The following is a 23,606-nucleotide window of genomic DNA, read 5'->3' on the forward strand; positions in this document are numbered from 1 at the left end:
AGTATCTCTTAAGTGACTAAGAGGAATTTTACAAGTAAATTCCAACAGCGACTACACTAATTATGGATTCCCAAATATGTATGTGAACGGAGAAAATAAATATGAAGACAGTAGGGATGTTAGAGGATCTTCTCTCTACTGAAAGCTTCCTTCTATCATGCCTTTCGTTGTTTTTCCATTTCAGTTTCCAGTATTTTCAGAGTTATCTATCGTGTAATGAAGATGAAGGGACACACTTTTGCCTCTTTTTCAGAGTATTTTATTGGTTTTCCAAAAAAAAGAATAAAATAAAAATAAAAATTTCCTCCATAAACACTTTGAATGTTGAGGAATTGGACGATTAAAACTGAGCAAAATTGCAAACGGGACGGGAGGTCACAGTGACACCAAGCTTCCTCCCTGCTCCCCTTTCTTGGCCAGCGGAGGAGTCGGGGAGAAGCTGCTTTTAATATTCAAGTCAAAGCAACGGGAAAGGTGGGAAGAAAAGAGGTGACGGGGGTAATCTCTGCAGGTAAATACACAAACTATGACTGAAGATAATCCTTGTGGGGATCCTAAACCTTGGGGACTTAACTACCCTTTAACACCTGAAGCTCAAGTTGAAACTGAGGGGGCATAAAATTACTATTCTCTGTTATTCACATCTAAATCCCTTTAAATTAAAGTTAAATTCAAGAGGCTATTTCTATTTAAGAGCACACCTCTTGCTCAAATAAGGCATCTGTAGTGCTGTTTACTGAATAACCGCAACATAAGGGTCACACATGCATTCAGCGATCACAATAATGGCGCTTTGAACATGGCTGCCACACGACAATATCATGAACGTTTACATGAGGGATGAACAGGGTCTTTCGTTCTGGCAAGATGTTACTCTCTTTCTGCTTTCATCTCAATATATAACCAGGCAACAAAAACAAGAGGGCAACATTTACTCATGGCAGAGCAAAGATCACAGGATAAGTACAAGGCAAGCCTATGTTTCGCTGTATGTGTGTGTGTGTGTGTGTGTGTGTGTGTGTGTTTAAAAGAGCCAAAGAGCAGTGGTAAACAGTGATATGTTCTGAAGGCTGTTTAAAAGGTCGGGGGGCAGGAGGGATCAAAGGCAGGAGGGTGGAAGTGAGGGAGAGGACAAGATTGGCCATTTATGTGAAGGTAAGCCCGGCCTCGTTGTAGACTTTGAAGACCTTCTCGATGGCGTTGACGTAAGCAGCTGTCCGAAGGTCCAGACCCAGATTGTACTTGGCTGCAGTGCGCATAATTTGCTGGAAAAGGTAGAAAAACAAAACACACTTATACATGTTGGCTAACAACAGATCCAACCAATCAGATGGTCACCATAGATCCAACTAAAGATTAACAAGTCGAGCCATTTTTCAATTCATACCAATTTTAAAAGGTGAAACTAAAATCAATAACTGGCTGATGTAGTGAGCTGGAATGAAAACAGACCTTTTTGTGCAAATTGTGCATCATTTCTTACTATCTTGAAAACGCAATGGTACTCAGGAGTTGGCTTTTTAACTCTTACGTGGACCACAGCCTGCTCCATGTGCTGTACACAGTGCTGAGAGAAATGTTAACGATGCTATACAATGAAAACCTTTTCTGAAACAACCAACCATTGCTTTCCACTTTAAATCTTCTTTAAAAATAATACTAATATACAACTGCATATAAATAAAACATATGCCAATACTGACTTCTCTGAGATGGCATATATGAGTTGATAACATCCCCTGACAGCAGATTCTACTACATTAGATTTTTTGAAGGAATCTAAGGCTGACATGGATTTGGTAGGATTTAGTATGAGCATGGATAATAGTTCCCTTTTTTTTTTAGTTCTTTATATGCATAAAAAAGAGCAAACGGTTTATTTATGGAACAATATATCACAGTTTGCTTTAAATGCATGATTATGACCTTTATTATGTCTCCTGCAATCACTTACCCGAGCAGATCTCTCCATGGTGTAGGCCAACCCAGAGTGAACGATGTCCTTCTCAGAGGCACCCTGAAACAGACGATGAATGGATATCACACAATCAATCCAAACATTACATATGCAAAGTGCTGCTCAGATGTTTTATCATTTCTCCAGCAGAAAATATACCATTAAAAACAGTTACAATCATGATTGAATAGTGAGCTTTTACCATGTTTTTGTAAAATAGTTCCTTTCCTGTTGTTCCCTACTCCCTCTCTCTCCCTGGTTTCTGACTTCACTGTCCTATTTCTAAAATAAAGCACTGAAAAGCCCCAAGAAATACATCTCTAAAATAGTACTAGGGAGTCTAATGGAATAGCATCGTTGGCCAGCCACCACCTGCTGAGCTTAAAGCAATAAAAACTTAGACACAGAAAGGCGTTGTAACACTGTTTATTGCTCTATAGCTTCCCTTGCTGTTTTGATGTCATGTAACAGACATGAAGGCTTAAAACTTTACATGCTAGGCTATCTCAGTCCAGGTATCGCAAACCAGTGTGGACCAATAACTCAAAGTCTCAGTAGAACAGAATGTGTATTTCCATGTTTGTGTGTGAGTGTGTGTGTGTCAGCAGATGCTACTCACAGCAACTCTGGCCTGGAAATCAGCAGTAGGAACGACGGGGATGGGTCCTCCCTGCTTGCCAAACTTCCTCTCTAAACTTTCCTGCACGGACACTAGAAGAAAAAAAAACAGGAAAGAGAGATATTGAAGAGACACCAGAGACCTCTTTACTGTACACCAAAATGCCAGCAACGACCAAACTCAAATGTAATGTAGTGCTTTGAAGATCTACTGAAGTGAGATGAATGTTTTCTGGTATTAAATGTGAAAGACTGTTTATATGATTCAACTCCAGAAAAAGGGTGACATCGCTTTACTGTATATCACTGTATATGTGTGTGTGTGTGTGTGTGTGTGTGTGTGTGTGTGTGTGTGTGTGTGTGTGTGTGTGTGTGTGTGTGTGTGTGTGTGTGTGTGTGTGTGTGTGTGTTTCATATATTGCATATGTTTCAGTTTCATTTCTCCTGAAAACTTTCTGCCACGTCTGTTGGGGAGTCAACCAACAGCAGCGTCAACCAATAGTGGCATCAACACAACAGGGGCATCAATAAATAGTGGCATCAACCACAGATCAGATTATCTTCCATCACAGACGCTGCCTGACCCTACACAGACTCGGTAAGAAAACTTTTGGGCATTTTTGGGATTATCCTGAATTTTTCTTGACCATCATGATGATAGTTTTTTTTTAATGATGCGTTTTCTTTTTGTTTCTGTACTGATTCTAAGATCTACCAATTCAGTAACTAATTTAACCTGATCCTACACAGTATAAGAATTACCACATCTTTCCATGGAAGCTTAAAGATTTCTCTATTTTTTTGATTGAATCAAACATTTTCTCTTCTGTTTTTTTGGGGAGACAGGAAGGTTAGAATTGTGTTAATTTTAAACATCAGATAAGATTTCTTTCATTTCTAGTTAGCAGAGACTTTGTTATTTTGAAGTACCCTGAAGTCATTGCTTCCATTTTATTGATTATTTTTCTAAAATGCAGATCTGCTAAAGATTATCTATTATTATAAAAAATTAGCAAAAATAAAAAATAATAAAAAACATTTGAAATAAAAAAGTGTGGGATGTGATATAAGGTATTTGTTTTTGGTTTGACAGAATGTTTTAGATTAGTTTTGATTAATTTAACAGTTTTGGTTTTCAAATGTTCTGTAAATTCACCACTGAGAATAACTTAAGATTTCATTCTCTGAAACAAAACATGATCAGAGTTTCCCAATATAACAATAAAAGGTTTCCTGCCTTTTCTGTTAAGTTTTTGGTAAGTGTGTGACCTATGATCTTTGCCTATATTTTCTAACCACTCTTGAAACATTTTGATGTTTTTAGGACAGTGTTAAATGATCTTAATGTCTTAAAGGTGAAACTCAGAGGCCATATACTTAAAGAAGGTGATTGGTGAACACCTCAAAGAGAAACTAAAATTATGTTTCAAACTCTTCTCCCTGTAAATAAATAAAAGATCAGATTAAATAAATAAACGGGGGAGCTGTTAGTCCGCATTTTCATGAATTTATTTATCTTGAAATTTTTTTGGATATATCTTTGAATTGTGTCAACCATCTAAGAGTAATTCTTCTTTTAGGTCTTGTAAGAGACCTCATAGCAGCAAGCAATAGAGCAAGAGCATAGTAATATTTGGATTGGAGTCAAGTGTATGTGGTGAGCTGAAAAGGAACATGTTGAACATTTACGAGTCAAGCTAAAGTCTTCTTTCTAGCCTATTGGAAGTCTAACCAGATGGAAAGGAATTTGTAGGCTGTACCTTCTAGCAGAATATAAGCAACACTGTGTAGATGAATACATTGCCAGCGATTGTAAGATCAGCATGGGTCAGCAATGGTCAGCGATTTATCAGCCATGTGTATTCTGTTGTTATGTTGTCTGATCATGGCTGAATAAATTTAAGATGATCCACAGTCTGTTTCACGATTTCATCATTGACCATTTAATACAGAAATAACCCCCACCCAACAGTGGCATCAACCAACAGTGGCATCAACCAACAGATTATCTTCCCTCACAGAGGCTGCCTGACCCTACACAGTTTCAGTAAGAAAACTTCTCTTTATTGTCCTTCAAATTATTTTCCATGAACTTCTAACAGTTGATGTTAAAAGTTGAATCAATATGGCACATATAGAGGAATTAAAAAACAAGAACTAAAGGGTCAAACTGAAAGTGGAGATTTTCATGCCCACATCTGATTAAGTTCCTGATCCAAAGTTTTATCTTGTTCTTCAGGAAGCAGCTGCAAGAACCACAGTATCCACCACCAAGCAGAATAACCAAGAGCATCAAAAAAGAAGAAAAGTACGAGGTAAAACATCACAGCAAGTCTGACTTTACAATGAGTTTATCAGCAGCATGTTCATTTACAACAATATGTTTTATTGTTTTGGCACAGATGGCTCTTCCTTTTGAATACCCTGCAGAGTTAAAGACCAAAAAAAAAAGAAAAGTGTTCAAGGAGAAGGTACTGGAAGCTCATCCAGAGAGGCTCTACTATGATGCAACGCGTCAGGATACAAGAACAAACCTGATCTTTAACAATTCAAATAAAAATGCATGGCTGAATACAATCACGGAAGAATACACTGATCTAGAGGTAACTGAACATAAATGGATCAAACTCAAGTCAAGAAAGGGCACCATATGTGTGTATGACACTGGACGTGTTGTCGTGTACGGCAAAAAACTAATGAGAGACTTTGTGGAAAGATTTGAAGTCATGAGAGTGAATTTAAATGATGGTGGAGGTGCTGATGGGACTGAGGGCGATGTGACCACCACAGGTGCTGATGAGACTGAGGGCGAGGACAAAACAACCCAAGACCAGCCCAGCCCAACTGAGGTTGAGGAATAAAGAGCTAGTAACAATTTGAGGGAGAAAAATGAACAAAATTGTGTCTAGATACCGGACTATTATAGAATATTTGCTCTTTTTTTAGCAGGGTTAACTGGGTTTGTTTTCTGATTTGAATTTTTTTTCACATCTGATAGATCGTTTTTTTTAAATGCCTGGTTCTGGTAATATCCAATTGTGTGTGTGTGTGTGTGTGTGTGTGAAGTGATAAACATTAAAAAGGAAATGAATCAATATAACAATAATAATAATAATAATAATAATAATAATAACAACAATAAATTGGTTTTATATAGCGCTTTTCTAGAAACTCAAAGACGCTTGAATTGAAGGTTCTGATTGTCTTTGGACTCCAGAAGTCTGCAGCAGTATGGAGGAGGTTAAAGAGTGGTCTTGTACTCACTGAGCAGGTGGTAGTTTGAGTCTCTCTCATATTTGAAAGTCAGTCTCCCATAGCTGACGTGGTTGAGATTCTTCAGCCACTCGAAATAAGAAACAGTCACACCACCAGCGTTCAGGTACATGTCCTGCAGACAGAAACATCAGAAACACAGACATCATCTGAATGTTTTAACCTCTGTGTGTTTAAGATGGGATAACTTCATTTGGCTTTGTTATACTATATGTTTGGAATGTGTGAAATAAACTATAAATGAATACAGTTGTGGAATGATTTTTTTTACAAGTAATGTTAGGACTAAAAAATTAACTTGTTTTTACTATTTCTTAGCACTTAAATAAAAAATCCTCAGCTAGTGTATATTGTTAGATTTAAAGCTCAGTTCATCTTCAGTATCAGGGCTGGACCGGTTTGGTTTCATTGACATTCCTTCAAAAATTCACAAGCATGCCATGAAATGTCATCAGATTTGAGCGCAATGTTGCAAAATCCTAAATAGTTCTTAAAAAAAACAACATTTAACTTACATACAACATAACAGGTTTGTTATAAAACATAGGCAGAAACATGTATGAAATGACCATAGGCTGTCTGATGGGCGTAGTCTCAGTGACGTCACCCACTGGTTTCTGAAGAGACACTATGAAGGCCAATGATGGTGGTCGCCATGTTGGTAATGCTGACCTCAACTTAACTTTGGATGAATATTATATTATCAAAACAGACGAGTTAAAAAAAAAAATCATCCCAGTACAGTTTTTCTTTTTTACAATAAAAAAATGAGCTAGTAAAAATCAACATATTAATATCGGACCATAATGATGATTTATTTGCTTTTGCAGCCTGCCTCAAGTGGAAACTCAAAGTACTGCACTTCTTTGTGTTGGCTTAATTTTTCAACACCTGAGGTTCCCACTTTCCCACTACATTTTGATGTCTATACTTCTGCGTCTGTGTGTATGTGCATTGTGTGTTTGCTTACAGGAATAACCATGACGTTGTTCTCCAGGAACACCTTGTCAGCATCTGGGGTGGTGGGCCCGTTGGCACCCTCAGCGATGATCTGTGTGAGACAAAATACACGTCTCATGTGAGTGTGTCCACCCTCTCCCAACTAGTGCATTTAAATGACCACTTAAAGCAAAGCACCATGGGTACATCAAATTGAGTATTTACCTTGGCCTTGATCCTGGGGGCGTTGACACGTGTGAGCTGCTTCTCTCCAGCTGCAGGGATCAGGATGTGGCAGTCTGCTTCCAAAATGTTCCCGTCGTAAGGTTTGGCTCCTGGGAAGCCCACGATGGTGCCGTGGTTCTGCAGAAAGTACACACACAAAATGAGTTGTTCCGCTGACTTGGATAGGATCTCAAAGTAACAAAGAAAAACAAAAAAGGGAGAAAGACTCTGAATGTTATCTAAAAAGGAAGCAGTGAGTTAGAGAAATAAAAGATTATTTTCTCACAGTTTACTAGAGCGGTTATGTTCTGAAGTACAAATAAACACAACTGTATTTCTTTACAACCCTGCAGCAATGTGTAGTTAAAAAAAACTTCCATTATTATGAAAATAAAAAATGTTATACTTTGTGATCTCTGCATTTTTATGTACCAGAACTACTGTGTGCAAGTTGATGGTTAAAAAGAAAAATTAGCCATTTTCCGGTACCTAAGACTTTCTTATCAAAACTATAATTTTTTTCGATATCATATCAAAGTTTACAATTCTGCTAACAAACCTCTTGTGCTTTTGGGAAGGGAAAGCAGAGGGGAACGGAGAACAACTTCAAAGGATCATATAAAGGACAGAGAAGTGATGGAAGGGCGACGGTGCACGTACCAGTTTGTAGTCCTCCAGCTGTTTGGGGTCGATACCCTCTGGGTTGTAGATGGATCCATCGATCTCACCGATACCCACACACTTGGCCCCAAACCTGTGCAGATACCTCATGGAGTGGAGACCCACATTACCAAAGCCCTGTGGAAAGTCCCAGAGAGGTGAGAATCAATCAGGTGTAACCCCACTGATATTTCTAACTTCATTCATTTAATCATGTCAGACATTGTGATTCAGCCTCTTGCAACTACATACTCTGGTGCCCCCATGTGGCTGATTTAGGTTATAACATCTCCAACATTGACTGCATCATGGCCTGAGATAAATCACCAGACAGATGCCGTATGTTTGATTAACGTGTAAATGTCGCTGAGAAATAAAAATAACAAAATAAAACAGGGGGAAACAAGAATAGACAGTAGTGATTCTGTTGGGTCAAATCTTTCTGTTGCTAAAATTCAAATACAAATGCATATAATGAAAATTCACAAGTCATGCAAAACCCCTGCGAAACAGTCCAATCAGTGATTTAGAACGTCCTCGACTATAATCTAATAAAATGAGAGATTAAGGGGACAGGATCCCCGTTATGAATGGTCCATCAAGCACTTTCTGATTTGATCTCGATGCCATACTGCCTGTTCTCTCCTCACTCTGTAATAAATCTCTAAGAAAATCTCATCTCGGCACAGTATAATCTCCACACACACACACACACACACAGATAAGCTTTTTGAGCATCTACGTCATGAACGAGCTGCTGTGACCACGTCTTCACCTCCTCATTGACGCTTTTCTCTTCCCTCCCTCGCGTATAAAAAAAAACTAAACAAACATCATCCTTTTGTACTTTGTGTTTGTGCTGCAAGAAAAGACAAAGAATCTGTCTAAGAAGGCATATTTGTGAAAGTGTATTAAAAAAAAGAGCAAATTGACTTTGTCTTAAATATAATTACATCCAAACATATTTTGTTGTAATCAAGAATACAACATAACATTGTTGTCATTACAAAGTGATTATTATAGACTGTATTCCTGGAAAGAAACTGAGGCCAGCACCTGGGGGACTGCAACGTGTACATCTGTAGAGTATGCGAGTGTGTGTGTGTGTTTGCATGACACGGGAAGACAACCATGTGACGAATGGAAGTGAAACTGCTGAGGAGAATAAACTGCTCTTTGACCTTTTGCTCTCCTACTTCTCAGATTACAGTTTAAATCAGACGTCTCCTGAAATAAACAATGGCTTTGCATGATTCGAATCTCAGATGTTTCTCACTCATGTTTCATGTTTGGTTTTTTTTGACCATAAATAGATTTCCCTGACAAATTAACTCACCGACCGTGACACTACTTCATGAATCCTCACGGTGGCGCTTATAGCGCAAGAAAGGGTTACATGGAGGGATGTTGTTTGGCCACAGAAGAAACTTACAGCAGGATAAAAATAATAAGACAGAGAGATAATGTCTGCATGCAGTGGAATTAAGTTTAGAGAAGCGTGATAATATGTTGAACTGACACCAAATGGCAGTGAATAAATACATTAATCCTGCACTTTACCTTGTCAGAGGGACTTTGCATTCTTTAGAAAAATCATGACGTATCTTTATATTAATGTCTTGCATTATGTCAAGTATCGCAGTGTCAGAGTATTATTGTTATCTAGACCACACATCATATCATATCGTATCGTGAATTACCTTGTGTTTTCCACCCCAAGTCAGTAATATCAATCTGTTTTTAAAAACTTCTCACTTGGTCTGATAATCTGTTCTGACCAGGCTTATATTTGAAATACCCCTGAGATTGTATGATATGGGGTGGGGTGGGGGGAGCAGCTTTAGAGGAGCAGAGGGAATGTACAGTTTCTATTGCAAGACTATTAAACCCTCTCTCTTACTGAATCAACATTTCTCATGACCAAAGTCAGGACTCTGTCAGTTCTCTGCTGTCTGCTTGGCATGAGGAGATCAGGGTTAGACTTAAGCAGATGGCTCGGCTCTGATTGAGCTCTAAAAGCCCTCATCGTGATCTCAAATTAAAAGTTAAATCCTGTGAGGATCTGTGAGCAAGTATCGGGACTAAATTCAGGGTCTCATCTTTCCTCTCCAGTATAATGCTCCTACTATGATCAAACCCAGTGTGTGTGTGTGTGTGTGTGTGTGTGTGTGTGTGTGTGTGTGTGTGTGTGTGTGTGTGTGTGTGTGTGTGTACCTGGATGACAAAGGTCTTGTCCTGGAAGCCTGGTGTCAGGCCCAGCATGCTCATGTAGGACGCCTCGTTGATGAAGTTCTCGATGCCGTGGAAAACTCCACGACCGGTGGCTGAGATACGTCCGTGGATTCCTCCCTGGCTGATGGGCTTTCCTGTCACACAGGCGTGGGCATTGATGTCCTGCGTACACACACACACACACACACACACACACACACACACACACACACACACACACACACACACACACACACACACACACACACACACACACACACACACACACACACACACACACACACACACACACACACACACACACACACACACACACACACACACACACACACACACACACACACACACACACACACACACACACACACACACACACACACACACACACACACACAAACAAAGGTGATCAGACCACTGTCCAGTGCAAAGCAATGGCTGTTTCAAAGGGACAAAAAAAAACTGCCAAAGGGCTGGACTTTTTTTTTTCTTCCCTTGTGAAAGGGAATATTTTTAATGATAGAATTTAAGGAGGTTTTAATAAACATATTTTCTTATTCAGTTTGGATGACGTTTAGGAAGAGTGGAGAATCAGACAGGAGAGGCTGAAATCTACCCTTTGAATAGTGAATTTATTTTCTAACTGCATCACCTGTGGTGTTTACAGCTTCACACGCACACAGTAAGAGGTCGCGTAGTGCCACAGTACCAGGCAAAGTGACAGCTGACTGCATCTCAGTAGTCACTACCCATAATCCTCTACCCTTAGATACCCAGAGCAGGAATGTGTCTGCAACTCCAGAGCCCCACTAGAGGTATGTGGAGAAAGATTGTACAGCTCTACTGTAGGTTAAGGTGAGAGGTGGACGAAGAGGATATAAGTGACATGAAGAGCAGAAGGATTTAGAAATACAATAAATACGGTAGTACACAGCAAATTAAGTTTGAACTTCTTTTAGGAAGAAAATACAAAAAAAGTGCACAATGTCTGCATTCATTAATCACAACCGTGTTATCATTTCTACCTGAATACATTTACTTTCTGTGGGTTGTTAGCCGAGCAATCGAACTCCGACGTCATCAAGGAACAAACAAGCTGACTCTACATCAGTTTGCTGAAAGCCTCTCATAACACTTCATGTAACATTAAGGCCAAACTGGAATTAGCAAATTAAATATCTGCTCATGTTTTTGAATGTGTTAATAAAAATTGAAGTAAAACAAACGGATTCCACTCGAGAGATAAGAGAAAAAAGGGATATTGTTACATATCTGTGTGTCTGGGGGCTGAAGTACTAGTCATTTAAACTGAACGTTTGAATTGGTATAATTGTATGAATGAATGTAGAAAACAGTGAAACTGTGATGTCACAGTACAGCTACTCAACAAGTTTCAGACCATACTGAGACCATATTGGACAACCTTTACCGAGGAGAGCAACTAACAAATCTTTTTTTGTCAATAACTTTATGAGTTACTTTCTCAGCACTCGATAACTTCCTTTGGTCTGTACTACGTCAGAAATGTCAATTATTCCAAAAACTCAAGATGATGTCTTTAAATGTCTTGTTTTGTCGCCTACCAAAAGATATACAGAACGCTATCGTAGAGGAAAAGAAAAATAAATATTCAGCTTAAAGAAGATGGAATCTGAGAAATGTAAAATCTCTTTAAACTTTTAAAATGATTTTTTGTTTTTTAGGACAATGAAAAAATGTCGTGAGGTGTTGTAGTGATATAAGAAGTAGATGAACAAATGCAACATTTGTGGTTTAGCTAACTGTGATTTCATATCTTCAATCTCATCATAGACCTATGACCTGCACAATAATTCAGCAGCCTGCTCTAGCTTTTGCAGTTTTGTTGAGGTCTATCTACATAGGATCATGTAAAGATGTTAAGTTTTCTGCCCATCTGTCTGTTAATAGCAGTGTTTTTTAACCGCATGTAATGTCGTGAATTATGTCAATGTGCAACCCCGTGATGGGAAAGATGGAAGTCTAGGTTTTCAGCTGATAAATGATGTTGTCTGCAGGAACTATAGTTTTTCTGAAGATCTTTTAAAACACGACCACGTTAAAAAACACCCACCCAGCTTACAACCGCCCAGGAAAGGTCAGTTTTCAAAGGGTTGGACACACACAGGAACATTTTTCCATCCCTAGTCAAATGTTTGACAGCTTTTGATCAGAGAATGATTAACTTCATACAATAACACACACACACAGGCCTTAGTGTGTGAAGCTGCTTCTTAAAGGGAGGAACGTTTCAGTGGTCTGCCGGGAAGGGAGCGGCCAGAAAGCAGCGTACATGGTTTGCATATGACTCATGCTGTTTTTAAACAAGTATCCACACAGACTGGTCCAGGATTTCTGAAAACTCACAGTGTGTGCGATGGTGTTGGCGTACGTGTCAGCAATCCAGGACATTTCTCTCTCTCCTGTGCTCATGTCGGGGGCCGGGACATCGATGCCGGGTCCTGGAGACGAGATCAGAGGAAAGGAAGGGAGAGGGGAAGAAGTGGGAGACATATGGGATGGTTAACTCAGATTTGTTTCAGCTGATCGTGGTTGTCAAAAGGCTAGAGTTTTAACTTGGATGTGATACCTGTAAAAATCAAACAACATCAATACTACAGCAACAAAAATACAAGTCCTAGGAACCCAATTTTGGGTTATTTTGAATTACCAAAATGTTCAAACTCCTGCACATTGTCTAGAATGTATGAGTACTGACATCCTCAAAGTTTGAATACAAATCCTGTAAAGGGCAATATATAACTTTTATTTATGAAATACACTCTTAACCACTTCTGCTACCAAGTGCAGAAATACAATACATTAAAAAGAAAAACATTGCATAACAATATTAAAGAGATAAAAGCATCTTTCTTAAAATGTTTTAGATTGAGATTACAAAGCAGTAACAGATTCAGCAAACTGGATTTCAGCAGGTGGGGAATTCCACCTGCCAATCGCCCTCAGTCATTCAAAAATAATGGGTTAGTAGATATACTATATAACTAGGGGCTTGCTCATGTAGAGCCTTGGAAGTGAGCAATTCAATATTTCAATCAGTACGAAAATGAAAGGGAGGTGAACGCAAGGAGTCCAGAATCTGTTATATTATTTTATTTCCTTAAAGCAGTAATAACAAAAGCAGCAGCATTTTGGACCAATTGCAGGTGATAGAGGGCTTAATAATCTGAATGACAGGATGCCATGCTTTTGTGCCTTTGTCATACATATGCCTCAAAGGGCTTCATATCCTTGAACAAGTTAAGAGAGAAAACACAGAAGCAGACATGCATGGAGGCGATGAAGGAGTACTGAGAGCAGTTTGAGCATGTTACAGTCAAACTGACAGAGCAGGGCAGTGATGTGTGCAGCTTTGCCGCCAGTGTGTATAAATCAAATGTGAAGGGTCTTGTATAAACCCCCAACACATTACATAACTACTGCAGTCTACTGTAAAGTCGGTAGTAGCTGTATTTGAGGTCGAACCAGAATGTATTTTTGGGGGTTAAAGTTGCAACTTCTACTGAAAAACTAAGATTGCGTATCTTATCTGGGTTCTGCTCCCTTAAAAATCTGGTTCAAGTTTTTATCTCTATCCTTGACTTCTTTTTCACCATGATTAATTGTATTCCTTGTCATTTGACACAGGCACACCCAGAGCTAACCCAGCCTGAACAAACAGCACTCGATGACAGGAAATGTTTACCTCTCTGGGGTGGAAACTTTCACCTCTCACCACCACAGCCGTTGAGTCAAAAGAAGAGGGTAACAAAGCTTGTGGAGACTCCGACAAGCTTTTAAAAATGACTTCTGTGATTGGTTTAAATTCATACATTTGAAAGCACTCACCAATGAAACCCTTCTTGGCCAGCTCAATCGTGAATCTCCTGGTAATCTTCTCCAGCTCATTATCCTGCCACAGACACACACAGAGTAGAGTTTCAGGAAACGATCTGTTGCTTGGGTCCAGCAGAGAAAGATATTCATAAAGGGGAAGTTTTCTACCAAATAATAGGCAGGAGTGCAACTCCTACAGGGATTCACAGTTCAGGGCCTAACTGTATAAAGCAACAGTTTTAGTTTAATACACCAAAATATGCTTCTGGCATTTTAACAAACTCTGAGATTTTGGTTCTGGGGTTTATTTTCCAGTAAACTAAGAGCCTAGAGGCAACAGCCAGTGACCTTCATGTCTGATTATTTCACAGTATTCATCAATAGACAGACTAGATTTCCTCTACATAATCAGATAAAAAAAAAAGCAGGGCAGACACCAAAACACAGCTACAGTAAGCTCTTATAATTCTGACTGCCTTTGACCAAATAGTTCCCTTTAATCGAGAGATACAGTATTTGATTTTCTTCTGCAAAGGTTGAGCTCAGGCTCCCTCTTTTATATTTTGTTTTATTCATAATACTACATTTTATTTAAGAGCACTATTCAGGACACTTAAGGTCACCGTACAGATGCAACAACAATAAAAAATGAAAAATGGAAAACAGCACAATCTCAGGACCTCATGAGAACAGTTTGCAATAAAAAGGCAGGAAATGGGCAATCATTCAAATGAAAAAGCAATTCTAACTAACAAAACAAACTAGATGTTAAGATCCAGCAGCTCTGCCTTTGAAATTAAAGCACAGTTTATTCATTTTCTGGGTTTGTTTTGACATTAGAAATAGAAACTGAGAGACACAGGGAAACTGCTGTCCCTTGACATAACTTTGGAGTTGTTTTCTATACATATCAAAGCCCAGTTTTAGCGGTCTGGGTTTCTCCATGTGCATGAGAGCGTGGTTGAAGAGGATTGACATTAGAAGGCTTACAGAGTAATTCTTGGTGTTGATCTTGACTCCAGCTTTGGCTCCCCCAAATGGCACATCTGGAGGAGAATAAATACAGCTTATAAACTACAAGAAGCTTTGCATGCATGAACCAAATACATGACATTTTCACATACATTCATATTGATTCTTTTTTTAATGTGCAATTAAAGAAAAAGAGGCAAAGAATGGAAAACAATTCTCTAGCAGTGATGCTTAAAACCGAACATCATGTACGATGTTATAAAAGAAAGTCCCCTGGAAGCTTTTAAACATTAAACATGCAGAAGAATGACTGAAAAAACCAGCCGGAGGCTTTGTGGAAGGTTAAGTTACAATACTCACCAACAACAGCGCACTTGTAGGTCATCAGAGAGGCCAGAGCCTTGACCTCATCTACAGACACATCTGTACTGTAACGGATACCTGAGGGAAACGCAAACACAAACACAGAGCAGATTATAATACAGTAGTCATACAAACACAATATCATGTTCAAATGGATGTTTGTAAAATGTTCTGCGTTTTTTTCTACATTACTTAATACTTAATAAAGCATTACGCTATTTCAAGAGTTTTCATTGATCGGAAAAGTTGCAGAAACAAAAAACTATTCTCAGTCTCCAGCCTGGAACTGAATCTTGTCTGTTTAAAATAAACACAAGACACCTGTGCCCTGTTAGGTCTTCTCTCAGCCTTACAGTTTATTTCTCTTTAACGAGGTTATTTTTGTGTGTAATGTATATATGTGACAAGGTATGGCAGGTATGTTACGGGAAATGGATTTCTCTGTGAGCTATGAAAAGCATAGCTGCAGAAGTCAGCAGAGAGATTCCAGATTAACTTCGCAATAGTGGAAAGGGCCGTGTATAGTGTATGCACTGCACTTGAGTGCGTAAGGCCCTCTTCTTCAATGCAACTTTAGTATCGCCTTTCTTCAATAGCTAGTTAGTCAGCTAGCTAGTTAGCAACTATGAGCCATGCTTAAGCTAATGGAATCTGCCTTAACAAAAGGTTCAGAGCAGGGGTGGAATAAAAATAGATAGGGCCCCAAGTAGCCTTTACAGTTTTATCGTGCACCCCATCTATAGAGGCTAAAGTCCTTGAAGCAGGTGGTCAGGGTTCAAGTCCAACTCGGCACTTTGCCACATGTCATTTCCCAATCTCTCATCCCGGGTTTCCTTCTCTATGCACTGTCCTCCTCTACAACAAAGGAAACAGCTTTCCCTGCCAATCTGACTCAGTGTGTTACTACATCATTACTCACCCTGACTTGAATGAGCACATTCACACTCAATGTTGTTCTTTTCTCTTAGCAGTGTTGCTAACAGGGGGCTACCTTGTTGCCTGATCAGGGGGAAAAACAATTCTCAAGGCTTTTTATTTGTGTATTTCTCTGTAATTAAACGCAGGTTTACCAATGCTGTTTATAATCCAAACCATTTTCTGATGGCCCAAAAATGAACACTAAGATATAATAGTTGACAAAATGAAAATATTATTACAAGTCGCTGGGGGAAGAGCCGAGGCAGAGCTTACTTATGTGTGTGTACTGTGTTATTACATCTTTATATGCTGGGTTATGCGCTCATGCGGCTTGTATTTGGCAGTGGTGTTAAGTGTTCAGACTGCAACATGGAGAAATCATTATTCTACTCTGAAACTGTCTCCACTATATGTATAGCTTACGCAGTAATCACTTTTTTTTTTCTACCACCACACGAGAGGGAACACATGAACAGGTCAGAGATCACTGTAGTACAAAAGGACGGGTGGAGACCAGATAAACCAATCCTGGCTCTCCTTTTCTCTCCACTGCTGTCAAGCTGAAGTCAATCCTTCCAGTAGTATGAGGCTTACTACCGTCTGCACAGTAACACATGTGAGAAAGACTGTGTGCTGCGTTACATGAGATCAGAAAGTCAGGCGGCCCAAGACATACTACTCCATCTTACATCTGTGGCACAGTGTGTTTGTGAGTGTGTGTGAGACTGTCCAGCAGTTCCAAATATAGCTCGTCCACAGTTAGCTTTCACACAGAAACCCAAGGGCAAAAAGCACAAAGAGGAGAAGGCAGATACTATACGTGGACAAAAGCTCGGAGTGTCTATTTTAATGTGTTCGGCTGGGCGCATGAGTAAAAGCCCACCCACTATGACATCATCTGTAAGTGCCGCGCCACGACTTGATTCTGTGCCCTCTTTCCATTTGCGTTATTGCAGTCACAGGAGAAGACCAAGCCTCTCAAAACAAAGCTGCTTCTTTCAAGAGTGCTGCTCGAGTGCTGCTCGCCGTCTTTAATTCCTTTCATCCAGAGATCAGCTGAGTTACCGCACGCTGATAACGGACAATGTTTTGCTCACTGATCAAATTAAACAGGAAAAAAAGAAAAGCCTGGCTGCCGACCCTTCCCCCAACCCCCTCTAACCACGTCATGTATCCGCCCAACAAACAGTTCTCCATGGCAACCGGACAAAATCACAATTGTAAACACATTCCTCTGAATGGGGAAGCAGATGGAAACAAACCGAGCCCACGCTAAAACATGATGCATAACTGCCAAAGTCAGGGTTGTTTAATGTCTACAGACAGGCTTTAAGACCTTCGGCACCATTTTAACTTATTTTAGGAGAACAGATGCTAGCTGAGATAAAAGCATGACTTCTCTTGATAACTGTTGCTTCTTATTTCCTTCTCTTAGAGCACTTGCAACACTTTAAGTCCTTAAAGAGAAATCTTTTTTTTTTGTGCCTCATTAAATATTCCCCTGCTTTAAGAAGCTGTACCCATGTGGAGGGTAAAAATTATTTAAATATTTTCTTCCAGAGGCAAAAAGGATGTTGAAAATATACATTTTTTTAAGGAAAGAAGGATTCACAGCTCCTCTAGGTAAGGAGACTTACACAACATGACAGAGGACACAGAATATACACTGTGCATAGCTGTCAATGAACGTTGTAGTTGTAAGCAGAGTCTTGATGTCTTTGTGTTGCCTCATGATGGACAAATCTTTTTAAATAGTCTGTGAAGTTGTCAAGAAAGTTTTCTATCAGGCGGATTGCACATGTGTTTGTATTGCCTGTACCTCTGTATCTATACAACTTTGGCATACTGCTGTTATGGTTTCAATGTGACAGTAGTAATAAGAAACATCAAAGATTCATTCCACTTCTGCTCACAAAAGAACAAGGACGACAAACCTTGAGACATTTTAACTGTTAAAAATAATGATTTATTCCCAGAAACTCTCTTCTGGTGTTTGCCGATATTCATTAAACACATACACACTAACTAACTCAGCTGAGGTGCAGACCCTCAGTTTGTAGTCAGTAGAGAGCACTGTGGTGCAGCTGTTCCTTTTCATGGCGGGGGGGGGAAAGCGCGTGTATGAGCGTCCCAGGCTCACACAAAAACAGCCTTTGCACTTTGAAGTTTGATCCGAACACAACCGAAGGGTTTGTGCACTACATCAATGATTAAACCTACTAAAAAATAAGCGCTCCTACCCCTATACAACTCCTTTTAGTCAGGAGTTAGGCATCCAATTAACAAACTTCCTCTATTGGCCACTACAAAATGTGTCCACTTCTTTTTTGTCCTATAACGAAAAGGTAATTTTGTTTTGCTTTGTAGGACTACTTTTGTGAATATTGGGTAGCTGTGCTTTGGATTTGGTAAACTGTAGAGGCCTTTGATGCCAAGCTCGGTAGTGATTTAGCTTGGGATTAAGATGAGGATCTTCTCTCCTCAGGCTTTTATGTGATGGACAGAAGCAATTACTCCTGTTCGGTATTGATTTTCCACATAAAGCTTGGCTGAGAGATCTTAATGGCCTGTGGATTCATGCACACTTGCAGGGATCCAATACTGTAAAGATGTTAGGAGTGAAAATATGTGGTTGATAGTTTATCTGGGTTTGACAAATGGTACATAGCTTACTATCTCTTTAAGTGTGTATTCAGAGTGGTAACATGTGAGAGTCTTTAGCAGAAATATACCTCCCCAGAATAAGTCTACATTTTCAACAACACGCAGATGCAGTGGAAAGGTTTCATAGTGATAATACCACGCCAACGTCTGACTGAATGGCATGACTCTTTTCTACTGAGAATGCCTCCTCTCCACCACCCGGGACACCCTCCCCCACCTGTCACACTGCTGACAAATAGGAGTGCCTGAAAATAAAACCACCCCCTCCTCAGCTCTAACAGCTCCCGTCTTCTTCCTATACATCACATCCCCTCTTTTTCAAAAAACTACCCACAGTGCACTGCAGCTGCAGCAGCCCATAATGGCTTCTCTTTGAACCTTGAACTTTGAGCTGAAGAGCATATGTCACTCTGTCATATTATACTCAGTGCATGGCTTGTTCAAACTGTGAATTTGTAGGCCCTATGCAAAGAGTGACTGAGAGCCATGTTGTGTTTATCTGCCCGTTCTGAGTGCATGAATCATCCAGAAGAAAAGTCCAGGACTCATTAGGTGTTCTATGTGAAACCATGTGTTTTTGTAGCTCATGTGGAGATGGAGCAAGCTTGAAATGCTCAGTGATATAACACCTGATATCTTCAGGGCTACCACACACACACACACACACACACACACACACACACACACACAAAAAAAAGAATCAATGAAACCAGAGCATTTGAAAATAACGGATGCAGCACAAATCCAGTTTAAGAGCCAGATCAATCCAGTGGATTCAATGAAAAAGTGTATTATGGGCTGGCAACAAATAATATATAAATGGATATATGAAGATTGCAGTTTGAAAGCAAGCAAGCTAAATAACTACAGTAACATTGTAGGCACAGGTGAGCTGCAGGAAGGTCACTGGAAATCACCTGTGAGCAGTTGTGACGTACAGGAAACCAAAGGGAAAAAATGAACAGCGTATAAAAAAACAAAAACAATAATGCAGCCAACTGTGTGATTATCAACGAGTTAATACACGAGCAGCAGCTGTTGAAAGAAACTACTTTGTGTCTTTCACTTGCTAAATGTTACTGCTAACTAAAGCTAAGTAGCTGGCTAACGCTAGCTGTCATCTAGGGGGAAGGGGGGGGGGGGGTTTGGCTCTTTTCTTACCCCCTTTGCAGGGTGTCCTGTGCTGGCTGTGCTGGGCGCGGTAGCCCTCGATCACCTCCCACTCTCCGTTATCCCTCCTGATGGGGAACGACACGCTCAGGACGTGATTGCAGGGCTTGATGATGCGCAGGATTCCCCGCACTCGGTTCCTCTTCTGCTCGGCGCTCTCCCTGGTTTTCAGGTCCTCCACCAGCTTGTCCTCGACGATGGAGGCGCCGCGGTCGAAGAAACCCTCGACCATCTTGAAGAAGTTGGGGTCGTCGGGCTTGTCCGCGGCGTCGGCATAGTGGCGGACCCGCAGCAGGGACGAGGACGCCGGGAGAGCGGAGTCCACGCACCCGGAGGCCAGGGCAGAACCCGCAGAGCGACTCAGCAGCTCCCCGAAATACCGATACATGACTGACACTGTCTAACCGTGAAAACCAAAGTGATGAAAAACAGGCAACACGGAAACACGGACGATGTGAGGGGGGTGGGGTGACGACAGGAAAAAGAGGGGGGGGTAGAATGAAACGACACAGATAACTCCTCACCGTGTCCCGTCCTCTGGCCGAGTGGGGAATGGCATGCTGTGTCAAGTTTGCTTTTAAAAAGGCAGCACTACGGGGGCTTCCTCGGGACCTCGCGGCGGAAGAGGAGGGACCCACCCGCCGAGGCTCGCGCTCCTTCCGAGTTACTGACAGCGCGCGCTCCCGAGTTTGTGCCGTTATTTTTTTTTTTAACACAAGAAAATTTAAAATATGAAAGTAAAACTTAACTAGCCTACTTGTTTATTTTCACGTATCCAATAATGTTGTTTTTTTTATATGGTTAAAGAATAATTTAGCATAATTATTATTATTATTGTTATTATTAATAATAATAATAATAATAATAATAATAATAATAATAATAATAACTTCCGGTGGCGTCAGTTTAAAATCAAAATAGTCAAAGCTGGACCAAAACCAAAATGGTGGTTTGCATTGTTGCAAGGCAAGGCAAGTTTATTATATAGCACATTTCAACAACAAGGCAATTCAAAGTGCTTCACACAAGACATCAAAAGCATCATGACAGAGGAAAGAAAATAAACATTAAAATAGAACATTAAAAAAAATTAAAAATTAAAATTAATTAATTTAAAAAAATAATTGCGAGAATTTTTTTAAATATTCTGTTAGGTATATTCTGGTTCATTTTTTTTTGGAAAAGCTTTCTGCATTTAGCTCAGGTCATTAAATGGTTAAACGACAGTCCGCTTGTTTGAAAAAGCTTTGCATACGTTTTTTTTCATAGTTTACAAAAAAAATGTGGAAAATAGTAAAAGCTGTAGATTTAAAAAAAAAAAAAAAAACAACATACATGTTACTGAACATTTTCTATTTTAGGAATATTGTTCAGCCCTTGTTAACATGAAAAAGAAAAATAAGATAATGTGCCAATCTTAATAAAGGCCTCGGGCCAAAATCTTCTGATTCTTCATTTGAAGTCAGGGGCCGCAAGAAATCCCCTCAAGGGCCTCAAATGGCCCTCGGGCCGCACTTTGGACACCCCTGTGTTAGACCCTTACAGTCTATGGTTAGACCCTCAATATGATAAGAAAATGATTAGCCTATTGTTTGATAAGGAATTTGACATATATTTATAGGCTAAGAATTAATAGAGATGCCCTCAATTTACAAGGACATTAGATTTAGCCTAAAGACATGCTAATCTTAATTAATAGTTCATAATTTCTTAGAAATAGCCTATGCTGATTTGCATTCCTGCCCAAGATGAAATTTAGAGTTAAAGATCCGAGTGTCCCTATGTAAACCGAAGCATGCAACCAGCCTAGCCTATAGCATGATGAAGGGGGGATGGAAACAGCTAGCCTGGCTCTGTACAAATGGCCTTCGGCCTACTGCACAAAAATCAAAACATTAAACCTTCTAGTTTCTTTTATGGACATAAAAAAGTTGTATAGTAGACCTACTTTGTGGTTACCAGTTGTTTCAAAGCTATGCTAAAATAAAATATCTGGTCTGGGCTATAGTTTCATATTCTCAATAAAGACTTAGAGCAGTATGAATTGAGAAAAAAACACACACCTTAACCTCTCCATATTGGGACATTAAGAAAGCATGACTTTTAAGATCCAACAACCACCTATCAGCAATATGAAAATGTGAACAAACTATTGCATTAAAGACATCTTCAGATCATGAGAAATAGCCTACTTTAAAACTGGTGTAGCCTTTGTTTAGTCAATAAATAATTCAGTTTGTAGAAACATAGCCCAAACCGTAAGACAGATGTGCATCAGTGTAGTCATTCATTAGCTTTTGTACGGCGTTTTGTACTTTGTGGTTTGTTCAAAGGATCTGTGTGTGGTGTGCTGCCATCAGCAGTTTTCAGATCTGTCGAGTGAATGGCAAAGCTATGAGTGAAAAGACAGAGTCAGGTGGGAGATGTTGTAAAAAGGCCCATTGTGCTGGCATCAGTCATTAACCACCATCATTGGTAGCAACTGTTAATGAGGGGGATCAGCTGTTGATGTACAGCTTGTGTTTTTGAGCACAAATAGCTTACCTTACTACTGACAGCTTCCATCTAAATATAGCCATAACTGCCACAGTAATGCCTTTAAGAGGCGTGCTGTCGGTACAAGATTTAAACAATGAAATTACCGACGTGTTGATGTGGTTGAAATGTTCACTTACTCGATTAGACAAACATTTGGTAAACTAAACACAAAGTGCTGAAGAGGTATAATGGTATTTGTTTCCAATGACCTGGACTATCTGACCTTAATGAAAGTACTAGATAAAGAAAATAAGGTATCATCAATACTAACATTCGTTCTGAGGTGCATATGAATGTGACAATCCATCCAATTGAAAACAACAATCTCCAAACAACTTCGCCTTCCTCCACAGCGCTTTACGCCTTCGTATTCACACACTGCATCTGCTACAGTGTTGTGTTCTGCTTTGAACTTGCATTATGTTTTCATTCTTCCGCAAATGTTGCCCTAATCAACCTTATAGATGTTGACAAATTTTACCAGAGAAATATTCTTTCTATAGTTGACCTGCAAGTGCCTCTAGACAAAAAGTGAGGGGATCTGTGAACCATGAATATCAGTATACATTTTTATGGTAAACAGTGGTTGTTGTATTTCAGCCTGGACCTTATTTAAATCACATTTTCATTAAAAAAAAAAAAAAAAAACAATTTTCTCTCAAAATAATTGGTTCTGACTTTCTAAACATTATTTCTGCAGAGGGCCCTTTTGAAATTTGAAGGTGCATTTAATTGTATAGATTTGAACATCACAATTTTCATGTTCAAATCAAATCAATAAACCAACTTCTAAGGCCTCACATTATGTATTATATTTTCTTGATACACATTTATAAATAGAAACTAAAAGTGGTGTTGCATGGACAGGCTGCTTAGTTAGTGTAGATGTTTGTGTGTGTGTTATGGTGCACAAATGTGGGTGAATGAACATTTTACAAGCAATTACAGTATATATGTTTCCAATTGACACAGTGTAATTTAGGTCAGCAGGTCATTCATGGTGTGCTTGTGTCTGTTTGTATGTGTGAATGGGGGTTTGGTAGGAAGCATTTCAGAGACAGCTGGGACAAGGTAGGGGGATATATGTGTGTGTGTGTGTTGTGGGAGATGGGGGAGGGGAAAGAGGGTGAGTCAGTCCCACTGAGCTGAGAAGGAAGAGAGGAATTTTGACTCAACATAGAAGCAAGGTATCATGGGTTTATTCAGCAGGTCAGCCAAAGGTTTG

The 23,606-nt window shown here is 39.6% G+C and overlaps 1 protein-coding gene and 1 long non-coding RNA gene across 2 annotated transcripts; one reads left to right on the forward strand and one right to left on the reverse strand.

Moving 5' to 3' along the window:
* Nucleotides 1-236: 236 nt before the first annotated feature.
* Nucleotides 237-20,340, reverse strand: glud1b (glutamate dehydrogenase 1b). Its single transcript, XM_020646248.3, has 13 exons — nucleotides 19,835-20,340; nucleotides 15,089-15,169; nucleotides 14,747-14,802; nucleotides 13,769-13,832; nucleotides 12,287-12,381; nucleotides 9,887-10,066; nucleotides 7,673-7,810; nucleotides 7,013-7,150; nucleotides 6,819-6,899; nucleotides 5,840-5,963; nucleotides 2,577-2,668; nucleotides 1,955-2,017; nucleotides 237-1,265 (listed from the first exon to the last, which is right to left on the reverse strand). The coding sequence occupies exons 1-13, from the start codon at nucleotides 20,229-20,231 to the stop codon at nucleotides 1,146-1,148; spliced, it is 1,629 nt and encodes a 542-aa protein (XP_020501904.1). The 5' UTR covers nucleotides 20,232-20,340; the 3' UTR covers nucleotides 237-1,145.
* Nucleotides 2,624-5,382, forward strand: LOC114920950 (uncharacterized). Its single transcript, XR_003809238.2, has 5 exons — nucleotides 2,624-2,762; nucleotides 3,009-3,173; nucleotides 4,528-4,622; nucleotides 4,815-4,890; nucleotides 4,978-5,382. It is a non-coding gene; the product is annotated as an uncharacterized lncRNA (long non-coding RNA).
* Nucleotides 20,341-23,606: the final 3,266 nt, after the last annotated feature.

This window comes from Labrus bergylta, chromosome 21 (genome assembly GCF_963930695.1).
Source record: "Labrus bergylta chromosome 21, fLabBer1.1, whole genome shotgun sequence".
Lineage (NCBI taxonomy): Eukaryota > Metazoa > Chordata > Actinopteri > Labriformes > Labridae > Labrus > Labrus bergylta.